The sequence below is a fragment of the Ooceraea biroi genome, chromosome 10, assembly GCF_003672135.1.
Source record: "Ooceraea biroi isolate clonal line C1 chromosome 10, Obir_v5.4, whole genome shotgun sequence".
Taxonomy (NCBI): Eukaryota; Metazoa; Arthropoda; class Insecta; order Hymenoptera; family Formicidae; genus Ooceraea; species Ooceraea biroi.
In genome coordinates this window covers 13130874-13155146 of record NC_039515.1, presented here as the reverse complement: position 1 = coordinate 13155146, position 24273 = coordinate 13130874, and the positions used below count along the sequence as shown (strand labels likewise).

General features: G+C 32.6%; 5 protein-coding genes across 21 annotated transcripts in view; 4 read left to right on the top strand and 1 right to left on the bottom strand.

The window, feature by feature from the left end:
* Positions 1-24273, top strand: part of LOC105286029 (mannosyl-oligosaccharide alpha-1,2-mannosidase IA) — a 738960-nt gene that overhangs the window by 269542 nt on the left and 445145 nt on the right. The gene's annotated exons all lie outside the window — the stretch shown is intronic.
* The window catches only part of LOC109611385, an 89453-nt gene continuing 65493 nt past the window's right edge, over positions 314-24273 (bottom strand). For 2 of the 8 annotated variants that reach the window (XR_003407095.1, XR_003407094.1), the window contains one exon: positions 1961-3114. Coding sequence is in view for 3 of the 8 variants with exons in the window: in XM_020033873.2 (XP_019889432.1) it covers positions 2623-2692; positions 2808-2882; positions 2955-3114; positions 3751-3841 (396 nt within the window). In the remaining 5 variants the exon portion in view is untranslated. Of the gene's footprint in view, positions 893-1960; positions 3126-3750; positions 4355-12607; positions 12693-24273 lie in introns of those variants that run through there. The other 6 variants (XM_026973051.1, XM_020033873.2, XR_003407097.1 and 3 more) reach the window with 6 other exon arrangements.
* LOC113562723 (odorant receptor 22c-like) lies at positions 4212-7901 on the top strand. 4 transcript variants are annotated; one of them, XM_026972942.1, is made up of 10 exons: positions 4212-4527; positions 4929-5048; positions 5144-5261; positions 5697-5958; positions 6170-6286; positions 6505-6595; positions 6686-6828; positions 7056-7188; positions 7350-7451; positions 7578-7901. In XM_026972942.1, exons 1-9 carry the CDS (start codon positions 4228-4230, stop codon positions 7401-7403), a joined length of 1338 nt encoding a protein of 445 aa, XP_026828743.1. In that variant the 5' UTR covers positions 4212-4227; the 3' UTR covers positions 7404-7451; positions 7578-7901. The 4 variants fall into 4 exon arrangements, with proteins under 4 accessions (XP_026828743.1, XP_026828742.1, XP_026828744.1 ...); XM_026972941.1 differs by having other exon boundaries at positions 7350-7901; XM_026972943.1 differs by lacking the exon at positions 4929-5048 and having other exon boundaries at positions 7350-7901.
* On the top strand, positions 7199-11989 carry LOC105286033. Of its 5 annotated transcripts, none has more exons than XM_026973040.1 (9): positions 7199-8127; positions 8294-8413; positions 8650-8767; positions 8934-9195; positions 9908-10003; positions 10116-10206; positions 10972-11114; positions 11228-11363; positions 11430-11989. In XM_026973040.1, exons 1-9 carry the CDS (start codon positions 7984-7986, stop codon positions 11481-11483), a joined length of 1164 nt encoding a protein of 387 aa, XP_026828841.1. In that variant the 5' UTR covers positions 7199-7983; the 3' UTR covers positions 11484-11989. The 5 variants fall into 5 exon arrangements, with proteins under 5 accessions (XP_026828841.1, XP_026828843.1, XP_026828842.1 ...); XM_026973042.1 differs by having other exon boundaries at positions 7963-8127; positions 11087-11114; XM_026973041.1 differs by having other exon boundaries at positions 7963-8127; positions 11208-11363.
* On the top strand, positions 13217-16297 carry LOC109611415 (odorant receptor 30a-like). Its single transcript, XM_026973046.1, has 7 exons — positions 13217-13348; positions 13528-13789; positions 14082-14198; positions 14377-14467; positions 14653-14786; positions 14984-15116; positions 15202-16297. Exons 1-7 carry the CDS (start codon positions 13231-13233, stop codon positions 15250-15252), a joined length of 906 nt encoding a protein of 301 aa, XP_026828847.1. The 5' UTR covers positions 13217-13230; the 3' UTR covers positions 15253-16297.

Sequence of the window (24273 nt, the reverse complement as noted above, 5' to 3'; positions counted from 1 at the left end):
TTTATCAGTGTACAATTGAGTGAATACCAAGTATATTAAATATAAAAAAATATATTTTTATATTTAATCATTTACATTTACTTACATTTATAATACCCCGAGTCGAAATTTTGTGCCTACTTTAATGCTTTTAGCAGTCGTACGAACCTACTTTTAGGAAAATAGAACTCTTACATTGAAACTCAAACTCCTACAAACAGATGTTAAGATGCTATTTTGACCCTGCAACATTCGGCTATAATCTTGATCGTAACCTGCTTTGACGCTCTAGCGGCAAAAAAGGAAATTTCGGACATATTTTAGTGTTAAAGTAGTAGCTAAATAGGCGCTGAATAACGCCTCAAATGAAGAATTTGAGGTTCAATGTAGAACTAAAATTTCGACTCGGGACATGACAAACGAAGCAAATAGTATCAAATAATGCATAAATAATCGTTTTGTTTCTTAACTTTTGCCAATAAGTGAATGTATCTTACGATACGCTCTTACTTCATGAAAGCACAAGAATTGGTCATTCCTGAAGTTGTTATAAAGGTGCTCCAACAAGCAACATGTTTAAGCGCTTAATTAAGTTAATCGTTATGTAAATCGATGTCCATGGTATTTCTCTGTCGCTGCGTGCGGGAAGAATAAACTTGGGCGTTTTCGTGTGGCAGTTCCGCAAGTACCAAGCCAGGAAACTTGGCCCGGTTTATCCAAACTTGGTAACAGTCTCCTGTATCCTCCGTCCCCTCGAACTCTTCTCTCGCGGTGTTACGTCGGATTTCTAAGTGGATAACTTGCCGTATTAGCTGCTTTCGGCTTGCGGTAACTGGCGTGTCAACCGTGTTAGAAGTTATGCTTATTGTTTCGCTGCTGTTTCTCGAACTCTTTCCACGGTGTCGGAATGTGCCTGGAAGAGAGATGCCAAGTTACGTTCGGGAACATTAAATACGGTTTCTTATCCAGTCGTAACTCGTTCGTTTTTGTCAGCCTATTTGCCCGTCCGTGCGAAATATATAACACTAATACAAGTTAACAAGTTTCAATTATTAAGCCCCTCGTGAAATGTTGGGAACATTGTTTCAAATACCATCCATATTAGCGAAATTAGTTGGCGAATTACATTCATACGCTTTAAACAGATAATATTGAGATTATCAGATTTATTCCAGATATTCGTGGTGATACATTAACATTCTTCCACATTGAGATTCCCCAATATGTTTCTCACCATATTTATTATACTTACTTACTCATTACGTACACGAGCTATTCCGGTACTTTTACCACAGTCAGAGTGCAAAAACATGAGCATTCGAGAACATCCAGTATATTTCATGCACGTCTAAATAATGACGATAAGGGACGAAATTAAAAGGCGGCAGGGCAACGATTCATCTTGATTATTCGCGTATGGTCAGCGAAATAAATTTCAATGGCCGATATGAGCGAGCAAGCCAAAGGGATACCGTGCAATATATCGTCCTCAATGAGATTTATACAAGAATGAAGGCAGCGCGGCGAGAGCGCGCGGGTTTTGCACCAGCTAGGTGGGAACCGAGAATCATGAACGGGTTATATGGACTTGTCCGCGATTCGGACGGGCGATAAATTCGGGAAGGTTGCTGCATCCGAAGGGGGCCTGACCGCCTCAAGTATAAAACGAACGGCCTGCATCGCGCGGTATTATGCGCCGCGAGGGGAACACGAGGTACCGGCCACCAAATCCAGTACCTGATGCTGCCGTTTCTCGTTAATATACGCACAATCACGCAGGATTAAGGAAAGAGTAAAACGACTAAGTGCACGCAATCTTGCGCGGGGTATCTTTGATGTACCTTTGATGTTGCGACGTAAGGAGCTACGTATTCGCATGGAAAATTATGGAAAGTAGAATCGCACGACGATAAACTCTAGATGTTTCTGCGTTGATCTTTGTGACGTGACTTACGTAACATGACTTTTTTCTTATTTTTGGAGTCACCATCACAGTATAACGATGGCATTGTGCAATACTTTCAAGGCCTCAAAATATAGCGTCTGAGTTCTCACAACATAGATTTATGTCATATGCATTTGCATATCTACATCAACATGCGAGGAACGTGCAGTTGCTTTCGGTATGCAACATTAATGGAACATTTTTGGGCCGCAGGATGTTTCTACGCGTTCGCATTTAAAAGCTGCGTACCTTTTAATTTTGTCAAGTTGAAATCGGGTCTATCGGGTGAATTATGAGATTCTGTTTTGCAGTTTTGCAGTCACAGAGGACGGAAAAAGAACTCAAAGCCGCTTGCCAGTGATCGCATATAAATCTTTTGTGCAAAAACTCGGAAAGAATTGAGGATAATGAATATATTTTCACAAATTGTGTTGATCGTCAGCAAACTGCTTTTGAGAACTTTTCTTTTTGTCACACACGTTTATTCAGTTATTAAAATTCACAGATAATAAACTTGTGCAAAATTACTAACAAACGTGAGAATCGAGAAAAATGACTTTTGTACGAAAAGAAGCGATATTTTATAAGTCATTAGTTTATATATTCAACAAACTGTTTAATTCTTCAACGAGATATACAATTCACAACACTTTATTGCTGTCACATGATATAATATTTTATCGCGCACATTCTTCTACTCACACCCTGATGTAGTGTATCGTAAGTCGAGTTTGGAATAATATTTTGCGTGTGCTCGATGATACCAATCTGCGTTTCGACATATTGTTAGTCACTTGGAAGGATGAACATTTTATCTGACGATGCGTACGATTCGACGTACCATATCGGCGTACGCTTCCGCTATTCGTAGACGTAGACATACCCAGCTAGGTAGATTGCCCTCGGTGAAGGTATGCAGACTCTCGAAGGGTGGGATGAAAGGAAGGAAGGAAGCACGCTGAAATATGCGGAATGTATGTAGCACAATGTTGCGCCAGAGCTCGTCTAGTTGCGTTGTGTGCTAACTAACACAAAATGGAGAGTCGTGTGCATCTCGACGAGTTGATGATCCCAATTCGACCTTGTGTACACGCCATCGTGCGTGTAACGTACACTTTTGCACGCGTGGTTGAGCGATGTTTCACACAGCCGTGCGTAGTCATCCCAAAAAGTTCTTCGGACCAAGGTACCTGTAAACATTCTGATAAATTAATATTATATTAAAGTGGCACGCATATAAAACTTAATTGTCACGTACACAATTCAATCATACAGTCTTTCAGAGTCGGTCTATCAATATTGATAGATTTAAAGAGCAATAAAGGCCAATATATGGTTAATATTGAGAATAAACGATTGTATTGAGCTGTAACATAAATTTTCGTCCCGTTTCTTTAGTGTTCTTAGTAACGAATATATGTTATATACCTATGTTATAACCCATTGTTAAAAACACTAATGAAACGTGACAAATATACATATATTACAACCCAATAGATATTCCGGGAAGTTTATTAGAATACAACTTCATGTTAATTTAAGAGCCTGTGCTTAATTCGAGAATTATGTAGCAATATTATACTAAATACGAGAATATATGCAAACATTAAAATAAATGCATAAATTGAGTCTGTATGCTTGCACTCAGCTCCAGCGATTAAGTGAAAGGCGTAATGGACGCTGGTGCAATGAGCATTATTTACAGAGGAAACACAGTCTCTGAATTATTATTGTTTCAAAGAATCGGGAGTAATGTAGCAAGTGGCATAGTTGCTTCCGGTTTATATGTTCTACCTTATTTCTGTCATATGTTTTGGATAACTTACTTTGGACAAGACTTATGCAATCATAGATATATATCTGCATTGACAATTTTTCAAATACACTTCCCTCAAACGCACTTTTGAACCGCCACATTATTAACTAACAATTTTGCTTGCATTTTTTACAACCGATACTAAAGCGCGTATAACGAACGCAACTGCGGGACATGTCTCCGGAAAAAAAGCTGACACGCAACTGCTGCCTGGAACCATTACGAGGGTAAGGGATTCCATGTTGCATCATCACGCTTGCGTGAAGGTACGTTGCAACTATTGCCGTTTCACCCCAGGAAAAACTACCAGTGATTACACTAAATGTGCAATTTGGTTGTTTTGCGTTGCGATTGGTCTCCTACGATTGGTAGTTGCACGGTGGTCAGTTGATAGTACAATAGTCGACAGTTAAAGGACTCGTCTGACCTCACTTTAAGGACCATTTGGTCATATAAGCTAATTTTCAAATTGCCTTCCCGGTATTGCATGATTTGCCATAATGCCACGTATTATCATGATCAAAATGTCGTAATGGATGCCACAAGATTGCGAAAGCTAATAAAATATGCCGACGGCGGTAGACGAGTCACGCGTAATCTTTGCAAATCTGCGTCCGCAAAGTTGCAGCAACCATCAATCGAAATGGATATCTTCGACAATAAGTACTATGGGCTGACTCGACAACTAATGGCGTCGATCGGTCTGTGGCCCTACCAGAAGCGAGAACATCAAATCGTTCAATCGCTCTGCGTGTCTTTCATTCTCATCCTGTCTATACTACTGCAGGTGTCTGTGATCGTTGAACCGAACTTACATTCGAGTGCGCTTTGTAGATTTATAAAGAAACGTGTAGAGTGCTTAAAAGTGACCAGTAAATCGTACGAATTGCTCTGTATCTGTCGAGTTAGTGAAGGCAACGATATTGTGAGCGAGAAAAATATTAATTACGTGTGAAATTCTTTACTGCAATTGCGTTATGGGATGGTATGGAGTTCGGTCCGCGTTTTTGACAGACTTGTAGTTAGTAGAACACATGCACATGAAAATCATCTTCCAATTATACGTGTATATAAATTTGGAGTACATTTACAGAGACGTGAATTGCACTCGTAACGTTGTATTGCTGTTTAATTTTTATGCACAAAGTGAAACTCTATATCTGATTTACGTGAAAATTCTGCTTTTAGTTGGCAACGTTTATCACGCACGAATTTAGTACATCGTTGTTTATTGAGGTCTTCTCGTTTGATATTCTTTGTATAATTTATGCTCTGAAATATATTATAGTATATTTTCATTCCAATCATGTAAGTCGGCTGAATTGGCTTCGAGAAATTAATTAGAAGTAATTCCTAAAAAACATTCATTCGACATTTTAAACGCTCATTGTTCGCAATTGCAGGTCAAAAGTCTCTTTGACCAAATCCAACGCGATTGGAAATTGATAAAGAATGCGGACGAATTGAAAATAATGCAGCAATATGCATACAATGCAAAATTTTATACAATTTTTTCTGGATGTAAGTACAATAAAGTGTAATTTTATTTATTGTACCATTTACACTGTAATAAAAAATCGATTGTTATAATCACAACTTTTATGTTGCAAAAGAGCAATTAGCGTTTTTGTAATTTTCTCACAAGTGATGAAAGTGTCTAGTATTGGTGCTTGCAAAAGTTCGCGCGTGTGTATGTGCGTGTGTGTGTGTGTGTGTATATATATATATATAAAATAAATGCTATTTTTGTTTATTAATAATATTAAGATAACATATAACAGTTTAATCAAAGTATTGGCCATTGCTATCAATTGCTAGTTTTTGAGCAATAGTTTGATTCCACATCGATAAAATGACTCATCTTTTGAGGCAATCCATTCATTTGTGACCTTATAAACTTTTGCAAGCATTTAATACTCATTATCTTAAACATTATCTGTTAAATTTTGTTTCCAGCAATCGTTTATCCGGGAACACTTGCTTTTATTTTAACGATGTTTGTACCGGATGTTCTCGACATTATAACGCCGTTAGACGAACCTCGTCCACGACAATTGCCAGTTCAAATAGAATTCTTTTTTGACCAAGACAGATATTTCTACCTGTTCTCATTCATATTTATAATAGTCGCTTTTTTGGGTATGACGGTGCTTATGGCGACGGAAAACATGTACATGTTATTTACGCAGCATGCTTGTGGGCTATTCAAACTCCTTAGGTAAAATAACAATATTCTCTGTGCTTAATTGTTTGAAATTAAACTTGTAATTTTTAATTTAATTCCAAGGAAAACACACTATGAGCGTTATTTTCATATCGAAGAAAGAAACGTTTTATTATCTTTAGGAGGCTCTTGACTGCTTATTATTGAATATTTATAGCTTGTCAACTTTAAATTGTATAACAGGATATAATTGCAATTTTTACAGCCATCGTTTAACACGTACATTCGATATGTGTTCATCAAAGATAACACCATCTAAAACTAAGTGCAGAGTTTGCACCAATTTGTTAAGTGTTATTAACATTCATCAGCACTGTTTAAAGTAAGTGGGATGGTACCTCCTATAATCTCACCTATAATCTCGCAATCTCGTAATGTATGGAATATAATATAAAATATAAAATTTTAATGGCATTTAAGAAAATAATTTAAAAATAACTTCATGAGTGTAAAAGGAAGCCGAACAGACATGTTGCATGTAATTTACTATGAACTTACTACATAGTGATTATCTTTTTTATTGAATTTACTTTTTTTAAGATTTCTCTATGATATGCAATATAAGTTTTCATCGTCTTATTTTATCTTATCCGGATTTGGTGTGGCATCACTGAGCGTTAATATGTTTCGCGTGAGTTCATAATTTTGAAATAGCACTGAATTATACATATTAAAAAATTATAAATGTGAGTCAATGTTATTATGCTTATGCGAATTATAGCTTTTTCTGGCACTTAATGCTGACAATGTATTCGAATCTGTTTCATCTGGTTTGTTCGTATACGCTCACTTCTGTTATATATTTTGGATGAACTATTTTGGACAGGATCTGATCGATCATGGCGAATACCTTTTGCAACAAATGTGAGTATATTCTGGAAAGCATACAAAATTTATCTTCTGAGTAGATTGTGTATGTTACATATCTTATATGTAACATACATCTATGATATTAAATATATTTGTAACTATCATTAGAATAATTAAAAATATTTATAACAAATAAATGACTTGCCAGATGAAATAAAGACTTACGCGTGAATAATTTATCTGAGCAAATTTTTGGATTGATCTATGACATATTAATGTAGATGTAATGCACAATGGTACACAGCACCGTTGCATAGTCAAAAATTACTACTCATGGTACTACGACGAAGCATGAAGAGCACCGCGATTATTGTGGGTGGTTTATTTATTCCGTCATTAGAAGGTTTTGCCACGGTAACGTTATGTTAAGTATTTGACTTTTTTTAATATAAACATAGGACATTTAAGACTAAATTTTATGAGATGCAACATACGGGGGAATTACATGTATTTTTTACATTAATTATAATAAAGACTGCTATAATATCCAAACGTGAAAAAATGTTTTATTTCAGCTTATTAGTATGTCATTGTCCTATTGTATGGTTATATACTCCGTTCGTACATAAAAATGCATTTATGATGACGTAAATGTAATTATAAATGTTATTTAAAATGTGAGTACAGCATTCTCAATAAAATAAAAGTGTATTAAAAATTTGCGATACTTAATGAGCGTAAGAGCGATGGCATAACAGCACAGAACGATAGTATAGTAAATAAACGCAATTTTCCATTCTAAGGATGATCCGTGAACGGTCGGCGGTTTAAATAAGAATGATACATAATGCGGACACCTAACGTGCGCCCGCGTAATATCTGCATAAAAATATATAGATTACGCCTCATAGATGCAATTGATAGGCATAGAGATAGATGGAGATGTTATATGGCCTGTAATAATACATGATAGATATAATGTCGCCCATAATAACATATAATTTAGTTGGCGTATATTTTCCACGCTGACTGAATTACGCGTATAATTTGGAAAATGTTTCATCGATTGCTTGATAATATCGGCTATTATCTTCGTGCGGGAATATGAAAAAATGACGTGAAATTGCTGAATGAAATAAAAGTGAGAAAAGAAAGGAGCGAGGATGCGTCGCGTTCACGCACGTAGAAGTACTGTAGCGTCTCGCGAAAATGGACGTGTACGACGATCAATTTTACGGATATACTCGACGTCTGTTGGCCTCACTTGGTCTCTGGCCCTCTCAGAGTTCGAGATATAGGAAAGTCATATGGATATTCGCGTTGTCCCTTTACGTACATGGTATAGTATTTCAGGTAACGGTATGGATTATTCTGTAGCGCATATTAATTTCGTATTGTCACAAACACAATGTATTTTATGAATCTGATATAACATAATTAAAAATTAAGATTTCCACATATTGACTTCTACACATCAGTGAGCTGTCATATATATGCATATAAATAACTTCGTTTACAGTATACGACTTTTATTACGCGTCAGTATAACATACAACTGTTCATCGAATTGATGTCTTTGAATCCTCTACTATTCCTCTATATTATAAAGCATAATGCTGTTTACTTGAATTTCGCAAACGTAAGTTTCGAAAATGTGTACGATTACTTGAAAAAGGAAAAATAATATACAAATATGCATTCTTCTTTCAATCTCAATCGTGAATATAAAATCTGGTGATTTAACGTTATGATAGTGAACATGAATGAAAAGTTGTTAATAAATATTATTTCACTTGCGGAGCATTTAATGGATTTTCTGTTAATCATTGATCATAAAGAAAGATACGGACTTTTAATCACGATTTTTTATTACAGGTGAAGTTGTTACTGGAACAAATTAATTATGATTGTATTGCGATAACAGACAGTCGAGAGCTTGAAATAATACAAAAATACGCCAGTAAAGGAAAATTCTATACTATTTATTCCGCGTGTTAGTAAGATAACATTTACATTACTCTTGGACCATCCGTTCATTTTGTGCATATGTTATTTTGCATAAATTAATGCAGTTAATCGAACATATAAATGAAATATTCGTACACGATATAAATTTGATGAATTCATGTGCGGAATAAAATGCTTTTTATTGATTTCAGTATTCATGTACATAACTACGTCGATGTTTATTTTTTCGTTATGCATACCAGATATCTTGAATTTTGTGGCACCATTAGAGGAACCCCGTCTACGAGAATTACCCACTCCAGTAGATTGCTTTCTTGATCAGCAACAATTTTTTTATTTTATAGTATCTGATTTTGCATTAATTGCTCTGATAGGTATGACCACATTCATAGCTACCGAAACGATGTTTATGATGTTTATATTGCATGCTTGCGGATTGTTCGCGATTGCAAGGTAAACAACCGTTCAAATACATTGCGCTTCTGAGATAATCGATTAGGTAAATATCTAAAAGTGCCACTGCAATGAACGCTCAAGTTGATAGCAATTAACAAAATTATTATAAAACTGAAATAAAAGGTTTTAGAGAGAGACAAATATTTATTAAAAAGTTATTAACGAAAAAAGTTTACTGAAGAGGATGTAATTTTCTGACTATGTACATTTGATAAAGCGTTTATTCTTGTTTATAAACAGGTATCAGTGGTCCAGAATATCTACTGAACATCTATTGAATATCTATTGTTATCGCTTATCTCTCGCGTGGTATGCTCAGTCACCACAATATGGACAGACAAAACATATGATCCCTGATTATATAGCCGAATTTTCGTTTCAACATACTTTTCCGAATCATTACGAAATCATTCTTTGACATATATGCATGATATTTTCTTAAATATTAAATGATATTAAATGGTAAATAGTTCTTGAGAAGCTATTCACTTCGAATAATGGCAGAGGGAATCCCTCCCTCATACATTCAATTCTACTCAGTTCTGTTCAGTAAAGCTTTTTTTATAGCTTTTTAATAAAAACTTGCCTTCTAAAAATGTTCATCCATTTTAGTTTTATAACAATTTTGTTAATTTCTATCAAAAAGACTTGAATTTTCGTTGGCACTTTTAGATATTTACCATCAATTGTAACATTTGGATATTTACAGTTACCGCATATCTCACGCATTTGACGACTGTACAAACAAATCTATTATTCACGCAAAGATAGTACATGCCGTAAAAATCCATGAACGATCTTTACAGTATGTAATTTTTTTATTCTTATGTCATTTATCGAATAAACATTCTCGTGTGTATTTAATGATGAGTAATTTTGATTTGGATGGACGTCATTACACATTCTTAATGTTAAAGATTCATGGACTTTATTAATTCCTCTTTCGCTTTATCCTATCTGCTTCTCGCAATAGCTGGTGTGATATCTATGACCATTAATATGGTGCGAGTGAGTATTTGTGTTTGCAATTCTCTAATTTTCCAAAACTTTAATTAGGACGACAGAGAGAGAGAGAGAGAGAGAGAGAGAGAGAGAGAGAGGAGAGTTTTATACATAGAAATAGATATTACATAAACGTGTAATAATATAAGGATATTACTTATATTTAACACATTCGCGACTGGTAACATAGTTCTACGTCATTTCAAAATCTATAACTGGTTGACATAATTCTATGATGTCTTTTTTCATATTTACAACGAGTCATGTGCGAGTTTTACAATGACTAGAACTTTATTATTTGTTATTACATCTTCAGCTCTTTCAATTTTAATATTTCCATATTTACAAATTTTCAATTTTTTTCAACTTGCATTTCTAACATCTAAAATTTTTGAATGTTAAACAAGTGGTTATGATATGATAAAGCAATACTTTTTATATTCATTCCCACTTTTAATAGCAGAACTTTGCGCCGTTCAGCTATAGAGTTTTGAAAATTGCAGGTGGCTAAGACTCTCGCGTCAGAACCGCCGCGTCAGATTAGCCGGTTGCGAATGTGTTAACAATATCATGCTACACATAATTTCTTTTGATATCCGTATGATGAAGTAAACGTCAAACGAAGGAAAACTAAATTCAAAAGCGCAATTTATTTGTGTCTTAACCCTTAATGATGCATATAAAAAGAAGAGTGCAATACGTTGGACACAATGAGTATCATCTGCGTGTACGTGTTTCGTTCGGGAAATACAAACTTCAGTTTTTTTTCAGTTGTTTCAAGCAATCGAGCTGCATATATCTAACGACATATTTGTTTCTGCTATGTATGTTTTTACTCATTTTTTATATGTGTTCTGGGTGAATTATTTTGGGCAAATTCTTTTAGATCACAGTGAAACCGTTTATGAAGCGACGTGAGTACCATCCGAGAATAAAAATATGTTTTTCTCAAAGCAATTATTTCTATTGATAAATGGGAACAAGTAATAAATAAATTAATATTCAAGTATTAATATTATTTATATAGATACAGCGCGCGATGGTACATGGCTCCTTTACATTCTCAGAAATTATTACTTTTTATATTACAAAGATCATCAAAGGCATGCAATTTCAGTGTATTTAGCGGTGTAGTAATCGCATCGATGGATGGTTTTGCTTCGGTAACAGCTTTTTTACAAGTATTTTCGCGGCAGAACGGAATCAATATAACGAAAATTATTTTTCAGATTGTTAGCTTGGCAATGTCTTATTTTACGGTGTTACATTCAATGCGATCGTGACGCAGTCAAGTTTACGGAAGAAAACACGATAGTGATGACGTTAGAAGCTCGCACGTTGCTTGTTATAAACTAATTTTGAACTAGATTTTAAACAGATTCTTTTCAATTTGTGGACAAATTTTGCGAATAATATCATTTTCATATAAAAAAAACAACGGTTAAGATATCTGCCACAGTTTCCATAATACAGTTTTCTTTGATCATTTATTTCAAAGAAATAACAATTTTGTATACTATTGATAATCATAATACTCAAAAGATTTCTTCAGGTTTGATAAAAGTTTTTAAAATATATTATTACATTTTAATGTTAATAGTTCGGTACACCTGCAGAAGATATGTATAGTATATTACACAAAATATGTAATATTATATAATTATAATTATATAAAATATGTTATATTATTTATATTACACAATACAAATGGCATAATGTGCTTTTATAAAAGTATTTCTACAAGTACAGGACTATAAGAGAATATTGAAGTATAGAATTTACAAGCATAGATTTGTGGTTTTATTTATTTCTATGAGCGTTCAAGCAATGCACTCAAATAAAAGGTTATTTTCTCGAAAAATAATTACAAGTCCCAATATTTGATCAATCATTTTCTGGAATCACTATACTTACTTTGGTAAATTCAATAAACTAGGAAATCTTGTATGCATATATTCACATTAAAACTATTAATTTCTCTAGATAAAAACTTAACTCTTAACAAAATATAACATTTTACATGTATTAGATGTGTACATCTAATTATTCTTCTTCTAACATTTCTTCAATTTTATTCGCTCTTCGGAAGTATCTATAGTGCCCTATGCCCGTCAAACAATCTGCAAAAGCGTGTAATCAAATGGCAAAGCGTAATATTTCACGCCATGCAGTTACGTTTATTACTAATGCAAAAAATAACAGCAATTTTGTAATATAAAGATTAATTCCAAATGCAACTTATAACAGTAATTTAGTCAATTATGTTATCTTTGTAGCGCATTTTCCTATATGCGTATAGAATAAGCAGTTTCTTCTTTATAAGCTATTTTTTCCATTTTTTTTGTCTCCTGGTAATAATGTCATGCATAATGTAATGAGTGTAATAATCATGAAACGCTCTATTCACCTCTTGGTTGCGGTTAAAAATATGCTCTCAGTTGCGTCGTAGATATGGACTTCGATGGTAGTCGATATTATACGACTAATCGGCTGATGCTATCATCCATCGGACTGTGGCCATATCAAAACGGTCGATGGTCCATACGCATTTAAAGATTTTGTTGCCTAGTATGTTTTGTAACTTGCGTACTAAGCCAGGTACTATTCAACATTTTTATAATATCCGATTAATAAGAAGCTAACTCGATAAGTACGGATTGTTTCATTTCTATTTTGTTATTTTTTCTAATGTGAGATCATATTTTATGAGCAACTTGTAGTTACTCACGTTTGTCACGTTCGAATACAATTTGGATCTTCTTCTTGAAGTTCTATCATTTACAATTCCTTACTTGATCGTCATTTTGAAGTATGTTGCATTTTGCGTGAAAAGTGAATCAGTAAGTGATACGATTATAAGGATGTTGTAATATTTTTAATATTGTACGATTTATCTGTAAGCTGTCTCGTTAAGCTTTTAAGAAGTTATAATACCGTATTTATATATTTGAAATAATAAAATATAGTAATCTAAATAAAAATTATACATATATTATACATAGAAATAATATACATTTTCCATCATCGCAGATGAAAAAGATAATGGACATGATAAAATATGATTGGAACACGTTAACAAATAGTATGGAATATAAAATAATACATAGATATACGTATATAGGGGCAACCTATGCACAGTTGTTTGCATGTAAGGAATTTTGTTATATTAAGATATTAAAAAATATATATAAAAATGTTTTTTTGAAATTCCACACGTGTGCTATAATTTAATTAATTATTGTATTAATAGTTACATTATCGTTGTATTCGTGTTCGTCTTTATGTTTGTACACTATAATCTCTTATCTTAATAATTATTATTAACAGTAATCGCTTATATCGTGCCATTATTTATTACTTTTGGACATTTTGTACCGGATTTTCTCGATATAGTGGAGCCGCTTAATCAATCTCGTTCACACCAAATGATAATTCTGGCCGAATATTTCGTTGATAACGAAAAGTATTTTTATTTTATTGCTTTACATGTAAATGTGTGCTTTTTCATATTTCAAATCACACTTATGTCTACTACATCCACATACATATCGTATATACAGCATGTGTGCGGAATGTTTCAGATAGCTAGGTAAGGATAAACTAAAACATTCAAAATTAACACAAAGGTCCTCTGCATTCAAAATTTTTCATTTCAGCACTGAAATTATTAACGAAAGACCAGAATTTAACTAAAGTAACTTAACACAATTTTTTTGCTTTAATATATTTTATGCAGGTTTTTATTTTATTTAGAAAAAAGAATGTTTAGACTTAATCGACATTATTGAAATTTCAGTTGAAAAACGATAGCATTATTAAAGCATCCTGATGCATTCAATATTTGACGAACTTTTTTTTATTAAAAAATTCTGCTATTTTAGCTATCGCATCGAACATGCTCTGGATAGTTACGAGAAAGGTAATTTGATCTCCGAAAGACGTTGCGTAACTTGCGCCAGATTAATCAGTGCCATTGATATTCACAGACGAGCCATCATGTCGGTATTTTCTAATGGCATAATTCAGAATTTAAATGTTATTCATACAGTTCAAGCTTAAGTGTGTCTGATAATATTCTTACGATATTTTTCGTCATGTATTTATTTATTTCATATAAAAAATCACCGGAGCTTTTAATGTTAAACGTTTGCGTAACACATGCTCTTATTGTTAAAGGTTTTTTGAATTTATGGCAGATACCTTTATAATATTGTATTTTTGTCTGCTTTTCCTCGGTGTGGCATCTTTAACTATTAATGTATATTGCGTAAGTAAGAATGTTTATTTATTCCATAAAAATTGCATAATAATCGCTATTATCAACGTGTAACTTGTGAAAGTACGCGTTTGTGAATTAATTGAGAATTAACTTTTTCCTTACGGATGCTGATGTAAGCAGCCATCTTTGGTGAGAAAAACATGTATTTTCTCTTACATTTAAGATGTTTTTAGGCGGTAATTACAGAGGGAATCATTGAGAATTTTATATCTATATTAAGCGTACTGATTCATCTGTTTTATTTCTTTCTCGTCAATTATGCGGGACAAAAGGTGTTGGATCACAGCAATATTTTTTTATCGAAAACGTAAGCAACTGAAATTTTTAAATTTTATTAACATGTAAAATACACTCCTTGATATATGCAATTCAGTTGATTTGTATGTATCAAAAACATTGAACATTGAACATTGTTATATTATATTCATATTATTGTTTTATCACTACAATAATTAGTGTAGTGCATATTACTTTTGTACATATCGTTATCATTAATATTTTTAGATATAATTCTAAGTGGCACATGATGCCGTTGCATGTGCAGAAATTAATATTATTTATAATGCAAAGAAGTACGAAAGATTGTATGTTGCTCGTAGGTGGTATTTATGTCGCGTCATTAGAAGGTTTAGCCACGGTATGAAGTATTTTTATTTTTCCATAATGTATGACACGCACCTTCGATAACTTTATTTCTTCTGTGGATGATTTTCTTGTTCTAGGCAATGAGTGCATCCTTATCCTACTTCATGGTAATTTATTCAACACGTTGACGTGAACAAGAATTCCGTACAATCGATATTACACAAACAGAATTTTTAATATTTCGACACGGATTCACAAATTTTTCGTTTTTCCAACGCTCGTTCGTTGAAGTGCAAAGGAAACAGAATGCCAAACTGCCTTGAGAACGGATACGTAATATATACTTCAAAGAGAAATAAAATTTCTTGGATATCTATTATAAACAGATCTTTTTAATACACAGTAATTTTACATTATACATTATTAATGAAAAATTTTACTTGAGCGCCGCTTGTAGCACTCAACGGATCTAAAATATATTAATGCAAATTTATTTGCATATCTTGTCTGTTATATTTAATTATATTTTTAGTTGATAAAATTATTTATAGCAGAATCTTAATCTTATATTGTTTAATTTATCGTATGATATTCCATCTATCTACTTTTTCAAGTATAATACCTTTTATGTATAATCTCAAAAGGTAAGGTGTTATAGATTGATCTAAGTTTCTTATTAATAATGATAATGCACAAAGCAAATCAAAGAGATAATGGAAAGAGTTTGAGATAAGTGGAACGCATTAAAACGAACAAAAAGTCGAGATGATGAGATATTGCAAATCTGAAAGAATGTATATACATATACGTATTTACGGGTAGGAAATGGAACCAAGAATTGCAAAATGCATATAGCAGAAGAAATATCTCGCCGATGATTTCCGTTCGTAATTTCTTACGGAGTAACGTTGATTTCCTGATTTCAGACATAAATTTCAGACATATTTCGGCACTGTTTCATTACAGTATTGTGAGATTAATTTTAAATATATTTTGAAATGTAGTAGTTGTGTGTATGAAATGTACATATGTATGTGAGTATATGTTATATCAACAAGGTCAAAAAAGCGCCGCAATGAGAAGCCGCGGATTGTCGGCGGTATAATATCGGCTAAAATATATGCGTAGTTTTGACTTTTCGTTTTACATTTATTTATGATTGGTCAGAATTTTATTATTGATGCTGCTAATTGTCATGACATATGAAAATTGGCAGCATAATAAAACGTACAATAAAAAGCGGTTAATAGAGAGTTGATAAGTGTATTTTTAAGATGAGTAAAGCGCTTCCATCGTAGTCGTGCTCAAACAAACGGAATGCAGGGAAGAGCAGTGTTTGCTAATAAAGCAAAGTACATGGAACATTATGGAAAATTTCTAGATGCGATATCCGCGCAGTGCAGTGGTATGACCTACACGTGATAGCGATGCAATTGCGATAATGATATTATAGTATATGTCGCGTAAATAAAAACTTGCGGGAAATGATATTTGAGCTTGATTTGGGATATTTGAATGCAAGTGTAAAAGTGTAAAATATTTAGTTCTTTCATTGTGAATCTTTCAGTGTGATTTACAAATTACTGCATGCGTTATTACTATTCTACAAGTGGTAAAATTGAGCACTCACGAATGAGCGATGACATCCTATAGAATCCATCACAGCCACTGATGAAATTGACCGACCATCTGTAATCTCTTCAGCTGGGAATCTCTCATCGGTTGCTCTTCAGTTTTCACTTCTTTTTGTACTTTGCACTTTTCACTTTGTTCTTTACACTTTATACTTTGCACATACGTGTTTATTCGCGACGCGATACTATTGTTAACGGTATTTAAAGAATATTTATGTCGGCACAAAAGTCACTTCACTTTACTGGCGGAGATCGATGCGGAGTGCGATGATCCCACGACGAATTGCTCCATATTATGATGGCGAAGTTCATTTCGAACAATATATTGCGAACATTGCCTCGCACAATATTTGCGAAGACTACTTCGCAATGTCTATGCGAAGATTGCGCGGCTTATTTTAAAACGTAATTTAAATTTTAAGTAATTAAATTTATAATAATTTATATATTTATTTATAATAATTAAATAATTTAAATTTAATTGAACGTGTTTTACGTCTTTCTAATCGAAATGTATAATAATTTATAACGCGATTTCGAAATCGTTTAATATGTAGGTGAACGAAATATAATCGCGCCTATCAATGTAGTAAATGGAATATCAAGATAAAAGATTATGCAGTAAAATTGAATAATTAATTATAATTGTGATTACAAAATATATACTCTACTGAACGCGAATAAAATAATTCTTAAAACAATCTAATCCGATTTTTCTTTGACCGCGTATCTCTAATCGCGAATATGTATATATATAATTAATGAGAAAGAAAATATATAATTGCATCACACAACGCGAGCAAATTTTCGTGAAATCTATAATTCTATATGACAGCAAATTAGTTCGCAATTTTGCCTCGCGAATTTGAAATATCATCCTTTTCGATGGTATTTGAATTAAAAACCATACATATCCAAAAAGATAAAATTATTCAATAAGATGATATAAATCAATAATATATACATATCTTTTAAAGATATAATACTTAATTAAATAACCGAAGAATCTTTTTCATTAAGAAAACATGTAATTTATAAGTTAGACTTAAAGACGAATAAGTTATGATTTATATCATTCTTTAATCAATAATTCATGCACAAAACTACGTAGAAAAGTATCTACTTTTATGTATTATACTAAAGCTATGTAGTATACTACTGTAAATCACACTGATTATTGCAAAAACGCCATCACCATTATATACAAAATATTTTTACTTTTATTGTTTCAATTACTCACTCTACGATGCTTTGGCGTTGCACAATGCAAAAATCTCTTGCTCCTTTTAATGCTTGATTAGCTCCCACGACAAAATGGCACTCCTCAATTTCGCAGTCATATTCCTTTACAAATTTCAATATAAAATTAATTTTATTTAATTAATTTTATAGTTACTGTCTTATTCATATTTTATTGCATCGAATTAGATGAGATATAATATAAATATAATTGCAAAAATGTAATTAATAACGGAAGCTAACGAAATATTTCAATCGCATTGTGCGCACGTTTACGTCGAGAATATATCGCTCATTTGCTGAGCAAAATATAAATATATATAAATACATATTGTGTATTTAAATCCTTACGAAATGTAATCAAATTAATACGTTCGTCAAAAATAAACATTTGCTCATATGCACTACATTTTCTAATAACACTTGGATTTTAATTTTAATTTAATTTAATTATCTATTAATAATATCTTGTAGAGAATATTACTTGTGTCGATATTCGTCAACGGACGACAATAGAATGTTGCGCGATCTTGAGTCGAAGGTTGTTTTTGTGTAATAAGACGTCGATAATTTCAAGGATACACAACATTAATATGCGTGTATGATATATAAAATTTTCATTTAAAATTATATAATTTTACGGTTGTATTTGTCTGATACAATACGAAAAATGAACTCAACACACACTAAAGTGCATACATGATCGCGCGCATTAATAACTCGCGCCTATTTCAATAAAAAATATATATCAATTTAATGAATAAATGTGATGTTTCACGATGACGGCGAAGAAATTGAAAAGATTTATCGATTTACCTTTGATTTACATTTTTGAGCCGATCCTGAACTGCAGTTTTCGGTGCCGCGAATTTGCAATCTTCGCATGATCTAGAAACACTAATATTTCTATTATATTTTCATGCACTTGTTAGATTAATTATACAATTAAGTATACAATATGTATAATTCTTACAATCGCATGCGCGAATAACGCGATACCATATAGAAATGATCGCGCCAAAAGCGTATCGTAGCGTATCGTAGCGTATCGACCATTGAGCGAAAGGGTTAGAACGCGACTCGATTATTCGCGAGCTTATATCTTTGTAATATCTAATAAATTGGCGGCGCTAAATATCGCAACGGGTTCGCGAAATCCATGCGCGTACACTTTTGACTCTAATAATTCAAACATAAAGCTTAGCGCGTCAAACAAATGTTATAAAAGTGTGTACTTTTAACAATTGCATGAAAATATAATAGAAATATTAGTGTTTCTAGATCATGCGAAGATTGCAAATTCGCGGCACCGAAAACTGCAGTTCAGGATCGGCTCAAAAATGTAAATCAAAGGTAAATCGATAAATCTTTTCAATTTCTTCGCCGTCATCGTGAAACATCACATTTATTCATTAAATTGATATATATTTTTTATTGAAATAGGCGCGAGTTATTAATGCGCGCGATCATGTATGCACTTTAGTGTGTGTTGAGTTCATTTTTCGTATTGTATCAGACAAATACAACCGTAAAATTATATAATTTTAAATGAAAATTTTATATATCATACACGCATATTAATGTTGTGTATCCTTGAAATTATCGACGTCTTATTACACAAAAACAACCTTCGACTCAAGATCGCGCAACATTCTATTGTCGTCCGTTGACGAATATCGACACAAGTAATATTCTCTACAAGATATTATTAATAGATAATTAAATTAAATTAAAATTAAAATCCAAGTGTTATTAGAAAATGTAGTGCATATGAGCAAATGTTTATTTTTGACGAACGTATTAATTTGATTACATTTCGTAAGGATTTAAATACACAATATGTATTTATATATATTTATATTTTGCTCAGCAAATGAGCGATATATTCTCGACGTAAACGTGCGCACAATGCGATTGAAATATTTCGTTAGCTTCCGTTATTAATTACATTTTTGCAATTATATTTATATTATATCTCATCTAATTCGATGCAATAAAATATGAATAAGACAGTAACTATAAAATTAATTAAATAAAATTAATTTTATATTGAAATTTGTAAAGGAATATGACTGCGAAATTGAGGAGTGCCATTTTGTCGTGGGAGCTAATCAAGCATTAAAAGGAGCAAGAGATTTTTGCATTGTGCAACGCCAAAGCATCGTAGAGTGAGTAATTGAAACAATAAAAGTAAAAATATTTTGTATATAATGGTGATGGCGTTTTTGCAATAATCAGTGTGATTTACAGTAGTATACTACATAGCTTTAGTATAATACATAAAAGTAGATACTTTTCTACGTAGTTTTGTGCATGAATTATTGATTAAAGAATGATATAAATCATAACTTATTCGTCTTTAAGTCTAACTTATAAATTACATGTTTTCTTAATGAAAAAGATTCTTCGGTTATTTAATTAAGTATTATATCTTTAAAAGATATGTATATATTATTGATTTATATCATCTTATTGAATAATTTTATCTTTTTGGATATGTATGGTTTTTAATTCAAATACCATCGAAAAGGATGATATTTCAAATTCGCGAGGCAAAATTGCGAACTAATTTGCTGTCATATAGAATTATAGATTTCACGAAAATTTGCTCGCGTTGTGTGATGCAATTATATATTTTCTTTCTCATTAATTATATATATACATATTCGCGATTAGAGATACGCGGTCAAAGAAAAATCGGATTAGATTGTTTTAAGAATTATTTTATTCGCGTTCAGTAGAGTATATATTTTGTAATCACAATTATAATTAATTATTCAATTTTACTGCATAATCTTTTATCTTGATATTCCATTTACTACATTGATAGGCGCGATTATATTTCGTTCACCTACATATTAAACGATTTCGAAATCGCGTTATAAATTATTATACATTTCGATTAGAAAGACGTAAAACACGTTCAATTAAATTTAAATTATTTAATTATTATAAATAAATATATAAATTATTATAAATTTAATTACTTAAAATTTAAATTACGTTTTAAAATAAGCCGCGCAATCTTCGCATAGACATTGCGAAGTAGTCTTCGCAAATATTGTGCGAGGCAATGTTCGCAATATATTGTTCGAAATGAACTTCGCCATCATAATATGGAGCAATTCGTCGTGGGATCATCGCACTCCGCATCGATCTCCGCCAGTAAAGTGAAGTGACTTTTGTGCCGACATAAATATTCTTTAAATACCGTTAACAATAGTATCGCGTCGCGAATAAACACGTATGTGCAAAGTATAAAGTGTAAAGAACAAAGTGAAAAGTGCAAAGTACAAAAAGAAGTGAAAACTGAAGAGCAACCGATGAGAGATTCCCAGCTGAAGAGATTACAGATGGTCGGTCAATTTCATCAGTGGCTGTGATGGATTCTATAGGATGTCATCGCTCATTCGTGAGTGCTCAATTTTACCACTTGTAGAATAGTAATAACGCATGCAGTAATTTGTAAATCACACTGAAAGATTCACAATGAAAGAACTAAATATTTTACACTTTTACACTTGCATTCAAATATCCCAAATCAAGCTCAAATATCATTTCCCGCAAGTTTTTATTTACGCGACATATACTATAATATCATTATCGCAATTGCATCGCTATCACGTGTATGAGGCCGGTGCAAACGCTAAGCTTACTACTGTTCGTGATACAGAGAAGCATGAAATCTTGCAAACTCGTCATGGATGGCATTTATTCGGTGTGGTTGGAAAATTTTACTACGATAATTTGCGTTGCGGATACGATGATAAATTCCATTTCTACCTTGTTCTAAACAGACAAATTTACTTTCTCAGCTTGCAAGCATGTTATCTCACTTCACGGTAATTTATTCCGCGCAACAATAAGACCCGTAAGAAAAGAATGGACACATAGAAACTGAATCTGTATTCGCGCGCGAGAAAATAAGTATTTTAGAATATTTTATTATTCAGAAAATTGAATCTCATCTCCAAAATAGATCATATGCCACTAATCCGATAATTAATTTAATAAGCTTGTTTTTGTTTATGATTATTTTATTAATATAATAAATAGCATCTCACACACACTCTCACGTCTCGTACTTTTATTGCACTATGTATACGCATTTTTATAGTAATATGAAATCATTAACTCTTACAATAATTTACTTTCTACTACTATCTTAAAATAAAACAGATATTATGTGATAAACGTGACAGCTGGGAAAGATAAATTTAATTGTTAATAGCGCGATTAACAAACATCGTTGTACGTTATACAATCTCCCTCTTCCGAATCAATGATGCGTACTTTACCTTACGTCTTTTACATTATCACTAATGACTTCACCAAGTCTTGAAACTAGACCAAGTTACAAGGAACGATGTTGCTCTTCGAACGAGTGAAATGTGAATGTAACGTGCTGGAGCGATATAAACGCTCCATTCGCTACTGCGTCTGCGTCATTTTTACTTGGAGGTAAAAAAAATATACTCGCTTGTGATCTTGGAATATGTAATTTAAGTAATTTAAGTATTCACGCAACACGTCTTTTGCCATTAACATCATGTGAATGGTGTGACAAACGGACCTATACACTATTGGAAAAATTCAACAAAATAGAGACACGAAAATATGATACTTTTCTTTAATAGCGCTTCAATTTTGTATAATAACTTTAATACGACGCAAATTGTATCATTCGCGTGGGGACTATAAAGTACAGAAAAAATAAAGTATGTTACGAATGATCAAAAGAACTCGTTTAAAATTGCGAGAAGGTAAACGTATTCCGACCATTGAACAAATATGGATTTCGCAGGAAAGCGCTATTATAACATACATCGTATCCTTTTTGTCTTCAATTGGTTTGTGGCCGTATCAGGATCCAAGAAAGAAAACGATTCAAAGAATCATTTCTTCTGTTATTCTCATATCCTCTGTCATTGTTCAGGTATCATTGTTTAAACGTATTTAATTTTTAAGCGTATTTAATCGGACAGCAAAGTTGTTCGATTTGAAGCGAACAATATCATTTTCAGTTAATGAAATTTTCTCACAACTGAATACAGTCTGGATCTTCTACTTAAGGTTCTATCATTTACAATACCTTGCATAGTGTTCGTGTTGAAATATATTTCTTTTAGCATTGGTACTGAGACAGTAAGTGAACATATTATATGTATATGTATATAGTTATATTATAATAATAAGTTATATAGTAAGTGTAGTGAGTAGTTAAATGTGACAGGATTTAGAAATACAAAACAAAGTAAAATATATACGATGTATTTTCTCTTAATCGTATCGATCGATTTTTTGAATTAAAAGTAATAGAATTTGAAAACTCTACAGGTGAAAGATCTCATGGAAAATATTATAAACGATTGGAGTTTGTTGAAAACCGAAGACGAGTTTGAAATTATAAAGAAGCATTCCGATTTGGACGATTTATACGATGCTCTTCACATGTAGAGATAATTTTTGATTTGACATTTCTGTAGTTAATTTCAAAACTAAAAAAAACTTCACAAAGATAAAAAAAAGTACGCCAAGTAGATAAAAAATCCCACCTTGTACGTAACAAAAAGTTTAAAACTATTAAACTATTTGCTACTAACTATTGTGTAAAACTGTAAACTATTGTGAGGTGGGATCTCATTGCTTTTGTAAATTTTTTTATATTTTAAGATATCTCAAATCCGCTTGCGCAGTCTTCTTTAGAATCATTTGTTTACAGTTCCATTATTGCGATTGCAGTTGCTACAAACAATGAAAAACTATTTTAAAACGAATACGTCGTTTGTAGTTACTGTCTTAGATCTTACAAACGAAAAATGTGGTACTGTAATTGTTAAAAATATTATTTTTTTGGCCAGTGCATCGTTTGTAGCTGATTTCCGAGCAACTGCACACTCGAAATAATGGAACTGCAAACGATTCTAAAGAGGACTGCGCAAGCGGATTCGCGATATCTCAACAAATGGCAAAGTTAGCTTTTTGCAATTTGTTTAATTGTTTATAACGAATTTATAATGATGTAATATATCGAGATAGAATCCATGGAAATACTTGCGGCTGTACATTTGCGCGTATCGAATGTTTAGTTACATTATAAAGTCGATGGATACTCTAGCGGGAGCGTAGTACTCGCGGCGCCACAGATGGCTATGGGGCGTTCGGCACTCGTGCGTAAGATGTGCGACTGCACGCATATAAGTCAGCCGTGGGGAGCACTCATCCCTTTGGGAGTTTATATAACTATGTGCAGTTACGATAAGAAGATGTTAAATATTTCTCTCTATCCGCGAGATAGATGGTGGGGGGTTATTCTCAATCTTGTCTTCTTTAGAT

Bases quoted from the DNA above. Each gene is read 5' to 3' on its own strand.
- LOC113562723 (XM_026972942.1), top strand. From the start codon at position 4,228: ATGATTTGCCATAATGCCACGTATTATCATGATCAAAATGTCGTAATG. The intron at 5,959-6,169 runs GTAAAATAACAA...CAATTTTTACAG, and splicing joins GGGCTATTCAAACTCCTTAG to CCATCGTTTAACACGTACAT. The intron at 6,287-6,504 runs GTAAGTGGGATG...ACTTTTTTTAAG, and splicing joins ATTCATCAGCACTGTTTAAA to ATTTCTCTATGATATGCAAT.
- LOC105286033 (XM_026973040.1), top strand. From the start codon at position 7,984: ATGGACGTGTACGACGATCAATTTTACGGATATACTCGACGTCTGTTG. The intron at 8,414-8,649 runs GTAAGTTTCGAA...TTTTTATTACAG, and splicing joins TTTACTTGAATTTCGCAAAC to GTGAAGTTGTTACTGGAACA. The intron at 9,196-9,907 runs GTAAACAACCGT...GGATATTTACAG, and splicing joins GGATTGTTCGCGATTGCAAG to TTACCGCATATCTCACGCAT.
- LOC109611415 (XM_026973046.1), top strand. From the start codon at position 13,231: ATGAAAAAGATAATGGACATGATAAAATATGATTGGAACACGTTAACA. The intron at 13,349-13,527 runs GTAAGGAATTTT...TATTATTAACAG, and splicing joins CTATGCACAGTTGTTTGCAT to TAATCGCTTATATCGTGCCA. The intron at 14,199-14,376 runs GTCGGTATTTTC...TTATTGTTAAAG, and splicing joins ATTCACAGACGAGCCATCAT to GTTTTTTGAATTTATGGCAG.